Source organism: Chelonoidis abingdonii, chromosome 11 (genome assembly GCF_003597395.2).
Source record: "Chelonoidis abingdonii isolate Lonesome George chromosome 11, CheloAbing_2.0, whole genome shotgun sequence".
NCBI lineage: Eukaryota > Metazoa > Chordata > Testudines > Testudinidae > Chelonoidis > Chelonoidis abingdonii.
The window spans coordinates 24,142,445-24,158,369 of record NC_133779.1 but is presented as its reverse complement, the minus strand read 5'-3'; the positions used below and the strand labels follow the sequence as shown (position 1 = coordinate 24,158,369).

Genomic DNA, 15,925 nt, shown 5'->3' with positions numbered 1-15,925 from the left:
TCAATAACTCAGACATAGGTTAGGGGTTTTTATAGAAGTGGATGGGTAGGGTTCTGTGGCCTGCTTTGTGCAGGAGGTCAGACTAGATGATCATGTTGGTCCCTTCTGACCTATGAGTCTATGAGTCTGTATTGCACAACACAGAACCATGGGGACAGGTCCCATAGAAAACAAACAGGAGCAGGGAAAGAGAGAGCACAGAAGAGGAGAGATGTGGTAGAAAAATGTCTGTAGAGAGGGAGCAGCTGGAGAGAATCAAGGAGTGCAGTGCACAACAGGGGCGAGCAGGTTTGTAAAAATTTCAGTGGTACCCAGAATGCCCAGAGCCCACGCCCCCCCAAATTCCACTCCATACCTACCTTCGGTTCTGGGAAGGAGAGAGCGCTGAAGGGAACCGCTATTGTGCGTTCACACTGTCAGCTACATGTTCACACTTGAGGCACTTGCAGCGATATTCCGAGTGGTGCACTCAGTATCCCACTAAGCATTTCTTCCTCTTCTGCTGCTAAGAGTTGTGGGAAGGCATGTCCCAAATACTCCATGATGCATTGCTTTGCAGCCCAGCAATCCCTGCAGGAATGGATCCTGCATTTTGACCAATATGCTGCTCGTTCTTATTAACGGATCACAAGTGGCAGTGGAGTTATTCCTTAAACTACAAAGGCAAGGGGAGTTCAACACCAATCTCGCCATGCATAGTAGCTTTCACACGAGATTGCTTGTGTCATTCATGGAGGTGCTGACCACAGCGGAATACCACTTTTGGGCTCAGGAAAAAAGCACTGAGTGGTGGGACCACATCGTCATGCACATCTTGGATGGCAAGCAGTGGCTGCAGAACTTTCGGGTGAGGAAAGACACATTCATGGGACTGTGTGATGAGCTCGCCACAACCCTGCAGCACAAGGACATGAAAATGAGAGCTGCCCTGTTATTGGAGAAGTGGGTGGCAATTGCACGGTGGAAGCTGGCTACTCCAGACTGCTACCAATTGGTCACTAATCAGTTTGAGGTGGGAAAGTCGACCACTGGAGATGTGTTGACAAAAGTGTGCAGGACCATTGATTGCATCCTACTCCAAAAGACTGTGCCTCTGGGCAACGTGTGTGACATTGTGGATTGCTTTGCACAAATGTGCTTCCCTAATTGCAGAGGTGTGGTAGATGGCACACATATTCCAATTCTGACACCATGCCACTTAGTCACGGCGTACATTAATCAGAAGGGATACTTCTCTATGGTTCTGCAGGCACTTGTGGATCACCGTGGGCATTTTATGGACATTAATGCAGGCTGGCCCGGTAAGGTGCATGACACACACGTCTTTCTGAACACTGGCCTGTTCAGGAACCTGGAAGCAGAGACTTTCTTCCTGGAGCAGAAGTTCACTGTGGGGAAAGTCAAAATGCCCATTGTGATCCTGAGAGACCCTGCCTACCCCTTTATGCCATGGCTTATGAAGCCATACATGGGAAACCTTGACAGCAGCAAGGAGCGGTTCAAGCACAGGCTGAGCCAGTGCAGAATGACTGTTGAGTGTGCTTTTGGCCATTTGTTTGTGAAGGGAACATATACAACATAGTTTTACAAAAGGTAGATCGTACCAAACCAACCTGATCGCCTTCTTTGAGAAGGTAACAGATTTTTTTAGACAAAGGAGATGCAATGGATCTAATTTACCTCGATTTCAGTAAGGCATTTAATACGGTTCCACATGAGGAATTAGCTAAATTGGAAAAGATGGGGATCAATATGAAAACTGAAAGGTGGATAAGGAACTGGTTAAAGGGGAAACTACAACGGGTCGTACTGAAAGGTGAACTGTCAGGCTGGAGGGAGGTTACTAGTCGAGTTCCTCAGGGATCAGTTTTGGGACCAATCTTTTATTACTGACCTTGGCACAAAAAGTGGGAATGTGCTAATAAATTCGATGACACAAAGCGGGAGATATTGCCAATTACAGAGACGAATGGATTCGACAGGAAGATCTGGATCGACCTTGTAAACTGGAGTAATGTAATAGGTCAAATTTAATAGTGAAAAGTCAGAGTCATGCACTTAGGATTACTAAGAACAGAATTAGTGTTATAATTGGGATGCATCAGTTGGAAGTAACAAGGGAGGACCTAGGGTTGCGTGATACAGAAGACTATGAGCTGACAAGTATATGCCGTGAAAAAGCTAAGGCGAATCTTGCGGTCACAGGCAAGATTTCAGTAGAATAAGTTTGTACCGTTATACACGCACTGTGACCTCGTTGGATAATCTGTGCCGTTCCTGGGTCCACGTTTACGAAGAAGGATTTCAACTGAAAGAGATACAAGAAGGCTACAGGATGATCCGGGAATGGAACCCTGTCTTATGAAGGAGACTCAAGAGCTTGCTTGTTTAGCCTTACCAAAAGAAGTTGAGGGAATACGATTGCATCTCTCTAATATATCAGAGGATAAAACCAGGAGAGAGATGATCTATTTAAGCTCAGTACCAATGTGGACACAAGAACAAATGGATATAAACTGGCCATCAGGAAGTTTAGACTTGAAATTAGATGAAGGTTTCTAACCATCAGAGGAGTGAAGTTCTGGAACAGCCTTCCAAGGGGCGTAGTGGGGGCAAAAGACATATCTGGCTTCAAGACTAAGCTTGAAAATTTATGTAGGGGACGGTATAATAGGATAGCCTAATTTTTGGCAATTAATTGGTCTTTGACTATTAGCAGTAAATATGCCCGATGGCCTGTGATGGGATGTTAGATGGGGTGGGATTGGAGTTACTACAGAGAATTCTTTCCTGGGAGTCTGGCTGGTGAGTCTTGCCCACATGCTCAGGGTTTAGCTGATTCTCTGCATCTTGAAGTCTTTAAACCATGATTTGAGGACTTCAATGGCTCAAACAAATGTCTGATACAAGAGTGGGTGGGTGAGGCTCTGTGGCCTGCATTGTGCAGGAGGTCAGACTAGATGATCATAATGGTCCCTTTTGATTTTAAAGTCTATGATTCTATTTTAAGCACCATGAGGAAGGGTGAAAAGTTTCACACAGGGCTGGACCACTGAGGCTTAGCATCTGGAGGCTGAATTTGAACAGCCAGAGACAAGGGCTATTAGAGGGGCAGAGCACATAAGGATCAGGGATACCTTGAGGCAGCCATTTGAAGCTGAAAGCCACTAATATTTCTTGCTATGTACAGAAGTGCAGTGTTTGTACTGCTAGGAGGGGATTGTGACTGGTGCAGACAATGCACTATGAAGGTTTAAGAAAATTGACCGTTGCTTCGTAGGGATCTATTTGCTTTCAACTAATGGAATAAAGATTGCTTTCAAACCAAAACTATTCTTTTATTAAAGAACAACAACCGGAGGAGAGATAAACAAACAAACAAAAACACACCAGCATTACGGGGAATGGGTAAAAGGTTACACATCTTGTCTCAAGTAATTTTCCTCTTAACAGAAGATTTTTTAAAATTTATCAAAATAAACTCCATTTTAAATAGAAATAATTACAGTCCATACTGAGTCTCTCTTCTCATACAGGCTATTTCTCTCACATATTCCCCCACTCTAATTCCTTTGGAGTGAGGTTTTAATTTCAGGATTAACCACCATTTCTAATATAGTAGGAAGGGGCAGGGAGAGAACTAGAAGAAAACCCAAATCATATTGTAACACTGAAAGTTATCACAGAATCAGCCTCTTACACTAATTAACTTCATGTTTAATTTCATTGTCGCTGGAAACAACTTATTCAAAGATTATAAAATATAAACCGATAGGCAGTTTTCTCTTAATTCCCATTTCCACCCAGGGCTGGTCTACACTACGGGGTAAAATCGATTTTAGATACGCAATTTCAGCTACGTGAATAACGTAGCTGAAGTCGAATATCTAATATCGATTTACTCACCCGTCCTCACCGCGCGGGATCGATGTCCGCGGCTCGCCATGTCGATTCCGGAACTCCGTTGGGGTTGGTGGAGTTCCAGAATCGAAATAAGCACGCTCAGGGATCGATATATCCCATCTAGATTAGACGTGATATATCAATCCCCGAGCAATCGATTTTAACGCGCCGATACGGCACGTAGTCTAGACGTGGCCCCAGTCAGCTTTGTGTGAAGTCCGATCTACAATAACCTAGGAGCCTTCCACTTCTGTCAGTTCGTTTTTCCCTGGGTCTTCTCCCAGAAGTGTGGGTGGAAGGGGTCTCACACGATGTGGGAAGATTGTATCATGAGAAAAACCACCTGTGCTCTATTTTCACTTTCTAATCTTTTAGAGTAGCAGGAGGTGGAGAAGTGATACAAATGCATTAGATTCAAGAGTAAACTAAGAGACCAAACCACAGACATTGGACTCAGTATTCATATATCCTGCAGTATGAACTTGGGATCGGATACATTCTCTCATTGGCTACAAATCATTTGCCCAGGATGCAAGTGCTTCTTGTCCAATAAGGCAGCCAGATTGGGACCCACAGGCATGGAATGGCTCTGAAGGAATCCGCTGTTTCTCTCTGTGCTTCATGAAACTTTGGATCCAAATGGTAAAGGACAATTGTTCACAATTTAATCATGGCATCTTTTAGGAGTGTGACCAATGCCATTTAACTAGGGAGCAGCATTCTAAAAATAGTTTACTTGGGCCACAGGTCACCATAGCTTCCATCTCCGGGGTGAAAATCAACCACTAGTATCTGCAATTTCTACCTGAGTTCTTGTCAGATCTTTGATCTTCCTTGGAGTAGTTTTACACTTCTCTGGCATAGAATTCTTCACCAACCACACAACAGATCAGTAACGATAGTGAGGTATAACTCCCCCAAAATGTCCTTTTATTTCTTTAATCTGGTGGCACAGATTAAATTAGGGACTAAATTCAGATGCGGCTTAGCATCCCTGTAAGACACCAGATGTCAGGTATCTATTAAAAATAGGTTTCTTTCTGCAGCTATATCACATTCAACATGGATTTCATTTTCTACACATTTGCAGCATCTCCCAGGGGTGAGCTGAACAGAAATGTCACTTCCATTTTTCCCATCCCTACCTCGATAGGGATTGCATTTCCCAAATAATAGACAACACGCACCTGATTAGGAAGGAGATATCTTCAGGAGCAACCTCTTGCAGAGCCTGGACCACAACTGCTTTGGGAACCAAATGCATGGGTATTTTCCTTAGTTACAAGTCATTTAGTAGGGAATACTCTTCTCAGCGCTTTAGAAAAAATATTGACCTAACCAACTGAACAACATGGGGACTGGGATGGTGATGAGGAACAAGGGAATCCCTCTGATTTACCTTATCTTCTTCTGTTACAGAGGGTGAAATGACATTTTTCCCTATCCCTGCCCTGTTCCTGCTCTTTGTTACAGTTCAATATATTTTAAGTGAGGAAAATGGAGGGACAAGTATCTGCTCTGCAGCACAACCTGAAGCAACATCAGAGCAACCAGGAATGAAACAATTTGTTCCCGAAGGGGGAACCTGATGACTAACAATTGCTGTGAAATGGGGGAACAGTATAACCCTGATGCTCAGGGTTTGTTTAGTCTAGGAACAGTGATGGAGTTTAGGTCAGGTCAAGGGGAAAGCTAATGTCAACCGCACCTGGGTGCATCTGCCCTACAACTATAATTGTCTTTTTGCACCAGGATCACTAATTTGAGCAGCCAACACCATGTACAGTCCTAGTGGATGGAAGGCACAGGTAGTATTTGCCTCAGTGTAGCTTGTTGATAAAACCTCTCTCCCACCTGGAGCTGATGAACATTCCTGGCTGGAGGGAGACACATTCCTTCGACTCATAGGAAAGGAGCTGATAGAAAAGATCACAGGACTGACCTCAAAGAAGGGTGAGCTGCAGAAGGCAGAAGCAGGCAACTTATCCGGGGGAGCTGAGAGACTATAGTGAAGATGGTACAAAGATCATATGTGGGAATTAGCAAATATGATTTTTTTTTTAAAGGAACATCTTTGGCCAGCCCTAGCCAAGGCATTTGTTCCAGTTCTCTCTCATGTGGATTTTCTGATGTCTAACAAGGATTGAGCTCTGATTGAAGCTTTTCCCGCACTCAGAACACACGTAGGGTCTCTCTCCTGTGTGGATTCTACGATGTTTGATGAGGTCAGAGCTATTATTGAAACTTTTCCCACACTCAGAGCATGTATAGGGCATCTCTCCTGTGTGGATTTTCTGATGTGAGATGAGGGCTAAACTATCAATGAAGCGTTTCCCACACTCAGAGCATCCATAAGGTTTCTCATCCGTGTGGATTTTCCTATGTCTGATAAGGGTTGAGCTCTGATTGAAGCTTTTCCCACAGTCAGAGCAGGTATAGGGTTTCTCTCCAGTGTGAGTTCTCCAATGTCTGATAAGGGTATAGCTCTGATTGAAGCTTTTCCCACACTCAGAACACATGTAGGGTCTCTCTCCCCTGTGAAGTCTCTGATGTGTGAAGAGGTCTGAGCTCCCATTGAAACTTTTCCCGCACTCATGGCATATGTAGTGTGTCTCTTCCACGTTGATTCTCTCACGAGTAATAAGGTCTGAGTGGCTCCTCAAGTTTTCCTCTGGCATCTGCAGAGTCTCACAGGCTTTTGCGTTTTCTGGGAGTGCACAACTCCCAGAAACATTCCCTTTGGATCTTCCCGATAACATCCCATGTGGTTCTACTTTCTCAGCATCTTCCTGCTGGGGTTTCTCCTCCTCATTCTCACTCACCATCCCATCACCTGATGGGATAGAGAGAGAATTCAGACACGTGTCACTCTCTGTGCCAGAGAGAAAGGAAATCTCAGAGACAGGAATCAAAAAAAACAAAATATGTGCGGGAGAGATCAAAGCTATCAGGAGCTGATTTTCCCCAAACCCTTCCCCAGAGGAGAAAGGGATCAGTTTTGGTCCACATCTCCCCAGAACACTTAGAGGAAAGCAAGGTTGGGAAGGGACCTGCTGCTAGCTGTCAGTCACGATAGGTGGGAAGCCATGAATGACATCTGCCTAATGATTCCACATCTGCAGGGAACAATCTTGAAACTGGAGAGCTCACAAGGTCTCTGTAGAGCATCCCAAATGTTTCAGACAGTTTTTGAGTTGGTTTAACCCAGGGGTACACAACCTATGGCACGCGTGAGAGCTGAGTTTCAGTGGCACTCACACTGCCTGGGTCCTGGCCACCAGTACGGGAGGCTCTGCATTTTAATTTAATTTTAAATAAAGATTCTTAAACATTTTAAAAACCTTACTACTTTACATACAACATAGTTTAGTTATATATTATAGACTTATAGAAAGAGACCTTCTAAAAACGTTAAAATGTATTATTGCCACGCAAAACTTTAAATTAGAGTGAATAATGAAGACTTGGCACACCACTTCTGAAAGGTTGCCGACCCCTGGTTTAACCAATTCCTCACCTGTGCAGGCATTCTCAGAGCCCTGAAGGTCTGCGACCCATGGCTCTTCCCCTCGTTCCAGCTTTGAGATCACATCAGGTTTGGAAACCGGAAACCCTGCTCAAAGCAAAGAAAACAAGGGAGGTCAGTGGAATTTGTGGGATACTTGTCACAAAGAATATTCCATGGTTTTACCCCCAGCTCATTTTTAGTCAGTAACATCCAAAGACCAGCTTCCTTGGCTGTAAAGCCTATGCTTTAAGAACTTAGGTGTATTTTTATCACTTAGCTAGTTACCGGGCTATAAAAACAAAGCAATCAAAATCACAGTCTGCCTAGTGATGGGCTCTTCTCTCACTAGATAGTCAGCTTGGTTCTTAGGCTATAGGCCTTTGGCTAAGCAGCAGGGCAGCCATAAGCTGGTGAGCGAGGTCATATCGTGCCCTCCAAACCAGTCCAACATGAAATAAGGCTATTGGTTGTAGAGAGTATCCTGTCCTGATAGTCCCTCACCCACCAGAATAAAGAAACACATCTGAAAGATGGTTAAAAGCAAACTTAGTTTGACAGCACGATGTCTGGCTAAGAAGCACTTCTCAATGGTTGCAGTTGGAAACTCATTTTCTGTATTGTTTTATCTTTATGGTCCCCTACTTTCTCATTGTTAACCTGTCCCAGTTCTCTAACTGTTTTCTGTCTGAATTGCTAATCATTAATTTTGCTAGGATCAAGTTCATAGCGGTCAGTGGGATATAATGGTTAGGAATTGTGTTACACACGTTAGATTGCGTTGTTTAAATTTTCGTAAAATGATTGGATAGATATTGAGATTATTATACTAAACTGGTGTTGAACAGGGGGAAGGGAATTGAATCACATTTGTAAGGGGGGAATGGGAATAGGGACGGAGAACAGGGACACAGGGCAAAGTCCTTCAGTGTCAGAGCTGGGAAAGGTTCGGGGGTAAGTACACCTGCGGCGTCAAAGCTGGGAACGGACACTTGGGGGACAGACTTCATTGCGTATCGAGATAAGCCCAGACTTGTGTGAAGAGCTTTGGAATATGCTTGCTGAAATAACCCTCATCACGCCGCATTGATCTCACCAGGCCTGCAGCCAGACAAGATTTCTTGGATCGCACCTGCGCCAGAGGTGCTGATGCCTGCACTCTACTGGAGTGAGGCATCATTTTTAGTCGACAGGGGCACCTTACACAGTTATAAGACGTAGCAGATCGCAGGCCACGATCCAAGACAAGATTCCCTGGGCAAATGGGCACCTTATCCTGTCTGCGCAGTACACCAACATGCGTGACTGTCAGAACAGCTTCATTCTATCTAATGTAGAAGCCAACGCGGCCCATCCTGACATCCGGCGTATGCAGCCTGAGTTCCTCACCCATTGCATAGGCTTTTGGACAAAAAAACCCCCAGTAAGTATAGTGTTTGTACCAGTAGAAACCGGGAGAGAGCTTGCAAAGGCCGAGTGCAGACGCAGCTGGACCTTGTCCTTATAGAAGGCCATTATAAGCGGCTCTGATGTGAGTGCCCTGATGTTCAGACACCCTAGCGGGCCAAAGATATAAGTGACCCAAAAGGAGAGCCTTCCAGGAGAGAAGCAGGAGGAGCAGGAACAAAGAGTTTCAAACGGGACGCCATGGAGCCTTGTCAACACAAGAGATTCAGGTCGCAAGAGGAGACCATGTCCCAACACATGAGGGTAGAGGTACTCCAGACCTTATCAAGAATCATGCGCCATCAGGGAATGGGCGAGACTGTCCTTTTTAAGGGTTAGAAGAGACTTAGAGGTCATCTAGTCCAACATCAACTAAATCATTCCTCACCAGGGCTTTGTTCAAGGCTGGCCTAAAAACTCTATGGGATTGGACAATCCACCACCGTCCGCTGCGGAAGCCGCATTCCAGTGCTTCACCACTCTTGTATCAGAGGGGTAGCCTGTGTAGTCTGGAACTGTAAGCAGCAAAGAGTCCTGTGGCACCTTATCAGACTAACAGACGTATTGGACACATGAAGCTGTTCGTGGTGAATACCAACTCGTCGGATGCATGTAGTGGAAATTTCCAGGGGCAAAGGTTATATATATGGCAAGAAGAAGCAGCGAGAGATAACAACGGTTAGTCTTAATCAGGGAGGATGAGGCCCTCTTCTAGCAGCTGAGGTGTGAAAAAGGGAGGAGAAACTGGTTTGTATTGGCCAAGCCATTCACAGTCTCTGCTTTAATCCTGAGCTGGTGGAGGCAATTTCAGATGAACTGAAGCGCAGCAGTTTCTCTTTGAAGTCTGGTCCTGAAGTTTTTTTGCTGCCACCCTTTTTTGAACCACCCTTGTAGTTCAACATAGACCTCCCTCACTGCAACTAGAGACCATCGCTCCTTGTTCTGTCATCTGACACCACTGAGAACAGCCAAGCTCCATCCTTTTTGGAACCTCCCCTCAGGTAGTTGAAGGCTGCTACCAAATCCCCCCTCACTCTTCTCTTCTGCAGACTAAACAATCCCAATTCCCTCAGCCTCTCCTTGTAAGTCACGTGCCCCACCCCCTAATCATTTTCATTACCCTCTGCTGGACTCTCTCCAATTTGTCCACATCCTTTCTGTAGTGGGGTGCCCAAAACTGGACACAATACTCCAGATGTGGCCTCACCAGTGCCGAATAGAGGGGAATAATTAGTTCCCTTGATCTGCTGGCAGTGCTCCTACTAATGCAGCCCAATATGCCATTAGCCTTCTTGGCAACAAGGGCACACTGCTGACTCATATCCAGCTTCTCATCCACTGTAATCCCCAGGTCCTGCCTTGAAACAGTGTGGAACGACAAAATGGCTGCCAGGTGTACCCTGAAGAAAGACAGCAACAGGCTCAGGAGCTTAAAGTGCAGCAAAAGTCCAGGATGTGCTGCAGTGGGGCCTCTTCAGCGCAAATGTGTCAGAGGCCCAACACGTGAACCGCTTCCACTTTGCCATGTAGGTAGCCATGGTGGAGGGTCTTCTGCTGCCCAGCGGGACCTGCTGGACACCATCAGAGCACTGCCATTCATCCGTGCTTATCCACGCAGAAGCCAAGCTGTCAGGTGCAGCGTCGCCAGATACAGATGCAGCAGATTGCTGTGTTTCTGGGACAGCAGATCTGGCTGAAGAGGCAGTTGCAGTGGGATGGCCGCTGAAAGACCCAACAGCATGCCAAACCAGTGTTGGTGAGGCCATGCGGGGGCTATGAGGATGATATTTGCTTTATTTTGCATCATCTTTACCAGGATCTTGTGGATTAAAGGCATCGACACGAAGGGAGACATCAGCGCTCCCGACCACTGAATCAAGAAGGCATCTAACAGGGAACTTTTGTCCCTTCCCTGCAGAGAACCGAACATGTGGCACTTTCTGTTCTGCCTGGATGCAAACAGGTCCACCTGCAGCGTCCCCCACCTGTGCAGGATTACATTGTCCACCTCCTGATGGAGTGACCATTCATGGCGAGACTAGAAGGTCCTGGTGAGCTGATCTGCCAGGACGTTCTTGGTTCCTGGCAGGTGGGTGGCTACTAGATCACTGGCATGCTGCACACAAAAGTCCCAGAGGCTGAGTGTCACCCAACAAAGGGCTGAAGATTTGACACCCACCTGTCTATTGGTGTAATACATTGTGGTGGTATTGTCTGTCAGGAGCTGCATGTCCAAGAGGAGGGTGTACGACAGGGATAGGGTCATGAAGGGAACTCCTTGCAGCACCGACTTGGGATCCAGCCACCAGTCCAGGGATGAGAGGCTGTGGCTGGGCACTGTGACGACTCGGTCCAGGCGTACCTGCTGGGAATATAGACCGAGGCCAACCATGCTTGCAGACGCCACAGATGAAGTCAAGCATGGCTGACCATGTATGTGCATGCGGCCATGTGGCCCATCAGTCGCAGGCACGTGTGGGCCATGATGAGCAGGTGGCTCTTTACGTGGGAAATTAGGTCCAATAAGGCCCAAAAATGCACCTCCGGAAAGCAGACCCTGGCCCGCGAGTTGTCAAGAAATGCTCTAATAAATTCTATGCGCTGGACTGGTGACAACGTGGACATATATGTGTTTATTAGCAGGCCCAGCTCACTACAGGTGCAGGGCACCAGACTGAGGCTCCTTTGCACCTGCCCCAGAGACCTGCCCTTGATGAGCCAGTCATTGAGATATGGGAAGATCTGCATCCCTCGATGTGTCAGATAAGCTGCCACTGGCATCATACATTTTGTGAACACTCCGGCAGCCAAGGACAGGCCAAAGGGAAGCGCTATGAACTGGAAGTGGCTCCCAGCTACCACGAAATGCAGGAAACGTCTGTGTCCCAGGAATATGTAGTAAGCATGAAAGTAAGCATCCTTTTTAGTGAGTAACATCCAAAGACCAGCTTCCTTGGCTGTAAAGCCTATGCTTTAAGAACTTAGGTGTATTTTTATCACTTAGCTAGTTACCGGGCTATAAAAACAAAGAATCAAAATGAGAGTCTGCCTGTGTGTGGGCCTTCTCTCACTAGGATAATCTGAGCCCTTGTTCTTAGGCTAAGGCCTCTGGCTAAGCAGCAGAAGAAGCCATAAGCTGGGAAGCATACGGTCACATCCTCATATACCAAACGAGTCACACTGAAATAAGGTGCTATTGGGCGGTTAGGAAGATGATCCTGTCCTGATAGTGCCCATCACCACCAGATAAAGAAACACATCTGAGGATGGTTAAGAAAACTTAGTTTGACAGCATCCTGTCTGGCAAGAAATCACTTCTCAATGGTTGTGGTATTGAAACTCTCATTTCTGTATTGTTTTATCTTTATGGCCATCACTTTTCTATTGTTAATCTGTCTGGTTCTCTAATTGTTTCTGTCTGATGTATAGTTAATTTTCCTAGGTGTAAGTTAATTAGGGTAGTGGGATATAATTGGTTAGAGAATTGTTACAATATGTTAGGATTGATTAGTTAAATTTCAGTAAAATGATTGGTTAAGGTATAGCTGAGAATATGACTATATAAAATAGAGAGGGAAGGGAAATTGGAATCATGTTTGTTAAGCGGGGGAACAGAAACACAGGCAAGGCTCTGGAGCATCAGAGCTGGGAATGGAACACAGGGGAACAGACTCTATTGGCGCATCGAGATAAGCCTGACTGGCGTGAAGGGCTTAGGAATAAGCTTGCTTGAAAACTAACCGCAATAAACATGGCATTATGGCATTATATTCTTTTGCTGTCTGCGTGACAAGAACCAGGGAAGTGGGAGGCCCTCTAACAAAACTGACATGACCTGATAACTAAGAGGTAAATCTTTAAGGAAGGTTTTAATACACTTTAGAGCTGATCAGGGATTCCCACAAGGACTGATGAGGGGGTCATGGTAAATACGGATTGAGATCCTTTCCCTGTTTTATATCCTTTCCCCATTAGGCATGCCGTCATGGATCCATAGGATCTGTGCAATGCCTGGGCTTTTAAACAGTGCTTATGAAGCCTCTGGCTTCAACACTCCTACTTCAACCTGTGAACTCTGCCAGCAGGTCCAGCTGAACTACACTCCTCTTCAGAGACTGTTCCTCATTCAATGCGCACAGCAATATTTTGCTGTGACACTGGGTAGACTTTTAAAACATAGCAGGATTTATTAGTGAACTGAAACACAGCATTGGAAAGTCCTTAGATTAGCACAGATAAGCAAAGAAGACAGTATAGTCCATACTGGCCAATGCCCTTGAGCCATGATGCTGTAGAAAACAGTTTAGTTTCCTTTCACTGTGCATGTCCATTTGTCTTCACTCCAGTAGAGCTCCCTGCATCTACGAGCCCAGTTCTTCCTGCTCCCAAAAACATAACTAGTCCATGTATGCTTCACTCAGCCAAGTTAAGATCCTCCCACGGACATTCCTTGAGCAGACCATGAAGGCATGTCAAAGGCTTAGCTAGCCCAGAACTGTGACATTGCAAAAGCACATTTTGGGGTATTAGGAAATCTAGTGACGCAGGTGCAATGGGAGGGACAATTAAACTCCCCCAGTGTGTGGAGAAGGCTGGGGAATTAAACACTAAAATTCAGGAGCAACAGCCTCTAATTCTTCCAGAAAAAGAGAAGGTAAGCAACAAGAACTGGGCCATGCAACCTCAGGAGGGACAAGCTCAAAAGATCAAAGGAGCCTGGAGGGAAGACAGCTTGTGGCTGCTGCAGATGGGGAGAGGGGAGATAAGACTGTCTCCAAACTCTCACTCCTGTTGACCTTGACCTGATTTTATGACCTAGTCTCATGTCTTGGGGAAAATTTTATAGTCACTAGAGGTAAGATGTCATTATCAGAGTATTGCTTATTAGCTTGGAACATGCATGCAGGGGCAAGGAGGTGAACATAAATAAATGGGTTATTAAGCTTGCTACAGTTGAGGGCCTTATATTAGGTGGAGGCTTTGTGGGAGTAGTTATGCTGAAGTCTGGGATTTATCGGAATAGGTCTAAGGAGAGAATCCCAGGTCAGATATTTTGCTCCTTGATTTTGAGAGACTAACGAGGAACCACAAACAGGTGCAATACGCCACAGGATTCTGAAAGAAGGAAGTTTGAGGTGGGCTTTAGCAATTAGATTGCTATGCACTATCTCAGCAGTTGGATGCATTCGTATATTGGAATTATTAATAAATAAGTGGGAAAGTAGAATGAATTATATTGTAAAAATAAGAATGGATTAAAGAAATGTTGTATGTACCTTTAAGCAGAAATAAGAAATGTTGAAATACAGGTGCCAGGAAAAGAAACATTAGGCATAAACAAGGGTGCTAATGGCGAAAAGGCGCCCCTACAGTGATCCGCCGATGGTCACCGTGTCGATTTAGTGATACGATTTAGTAAACGTAGCCTAAGCTTGCTACAGTTCATTATATTCAGTTGAGGTTTGTGAGAGTGGTTACGCTGAAGTCTGGGATTTACTGAGGTTGGGTAGGGATTCAGGGTTAAAGTCGGATCCCCACCCGTCCCCCCCCTCTCCTCCCCACCCCACCCAGCCCACTTCCTGGTGCCCCCCCTCCCTCTCCTCTTCCCATTACTTGCAGCTGGCACCACCTCCTGGCACCTTGGAGTTCTTGTGTTCCCTCCTTGTCTCTCTTTACCTCCTCCCTCCCTGCTGCCTGCTAGTGTATGGGAGATAAGGAAAAAAAGGGGGACAAAGAAACTTGTCAAAACTTGGATGATGAAAAGGTATAAAGTATTTACTGCTCAGTTCTTTAGAGACCCCACAGCTTCTAATAACCCAGGGGACAGGACTCCTTACCCAGCGAGGTCACCGTCTCATAGTTCTCCTGCATGACATCCCGTAGAGGGCTCTCTGACAGGGTCCAGCAGAGCCCATTCCTCTCTGTGAAATACACAGCCACCTCCTTAAAGTACCGGCCCTGAAAGAAGAGTCCAACACTCAGTACCTGCTGCCACACTCACACACCCACTATTCACGCAACAGCAGCGCCAGGTAAATGGAAGCTCCGGGAGGCACATGTTAACAGAGTCCCACCTCACCTTGCCAGAGCAGCCAGGAGGCATCAGAGGGTAGAGAGAGAACTTTGTGTCTCCCAGCTGACAGAACAGAAGCAGGGTCATCACATTTATCACATAGCTACTACCAGAGCTTAATATAGGAGATGGGGCTGTCTCTGGCCTGGTGGGGCTCCCTGGTAGGAATCCCAACACTCTCCAAAAAAATATATGGAAGAAAGGGAAGTCAATAGTAAGAATCTAAGTTAGAGTAGGTCAGAATTGTAGAAGTTGGCAGGGAACTATCAGAAATCAATGATCAACCAAGGAAATAAGAAGGAAGTTTTTAAAAGGACAAAATTAATCCTAACAATGGTAGTGGTAAATTACTAGATGGAAATGGCAGAATTATCAACAATCAGCAGAAGAGGAAAAGTGTTCATAATATTTCTCTCCTGGTGGAGAAACAGATGATGTAACTCATATTATAGATGTTGACGTGACAGTCTTTCCATTCCAAAGTAACTCACCAGGACGTTAAACAGCAGCTATTAAGTGTAGATGTGTTTAAATCGGGGTCCAGATAACTAGAGTTTTGAAAGACCTGCTGGAGGAGCGTGGTGGACTGTTAATGTTGATTTAATTAGGACTTGGAACACTTGGGGAAATTCCAGAAGACTGGAATAAAGCTAATGCTGTGCCATATTTAAAAAGATAAAGAGATGACGCAGCTAATTACAAGTGTGTCAGTCTGAAATCGATACTGGGCAGAGAAATGGAGCAGCAATATGATTTCATTAATAAAGAAAGGAGGGTAATATAATTAGTACCCATTAAAAAGGTTTAGACACAATAGATCCTATCAAACTAACTGGATATCCTTATTGGATGAGATCAAAAGTTTGGTTGCAGCTAATAGTCCAGATGTAATATATGTAGGCATATGAGTTGGTAGCACAATTTTTGACTAGAAAGATCAAAATACACAGGCATACATTAAATAGATTAAAACTGGATTTTAAATAGGGAACCATGGT

General features: G+C 45.3%; 3 protein-coding genes across 8 annotated transcripts in view; 1 reads left to right on the top strand and 2 right to left on the bottom strand.

The window, feature by feature from the left end:
• LOC116816480 (uncharacterized) overlaps positions 1-15,925 on the top strand; it is a 560,774-nt gene that overhangs the window by 157,921 nt on the left and 386,928 nt on the right. The gene's annotated exons all lie outside the window — the stretch shown is intronic.
• The window catches only part of LOC116821735 (uncharacterized), a 310,474-nt gene that overhangs the window by 118,098 nt on the left and 176,451 nt on the right, over positions 1-15,925 (bottom strand). The gene's annotated exons all lie outside the window — the stretch shown is intronic.
• Positions 3,318-15,925, bottom strand: part of LOC116821731 (zinc finger protein 264-like) — a 78,806-nt gene continuing 66,198 nt past the window's right edge. For 2 of the 3 annotated variants that reach the window (XM_075070414.1, XM_075070415.1), the window contains exons 3-5: positions 14,692-14,812; positions 7,421-7,516; positions 3,318-6,736 (exon numbers count right to left, since the gene is read on the bottom strand). In XM_075070414.1, the coding sequence (XP_074926515.1) occupies positions 5,988-6,736; positions 7,421-7,516; positions 14,692-14,725 (879 nt within the window). In that variant the 5' untranslated portion in view covers positions 14,726-14,812 and the 3' untranslated portion in view covers positions 3,318-5,987. Of the gene's footprint in view, positions 6,776-7,420; positions 7,517-14,691; positions 14,813-15,925 lie in introns of all 3 variants that reach the window. The other variant, XM_075070413.1, reaches the window with a different exon arrangement.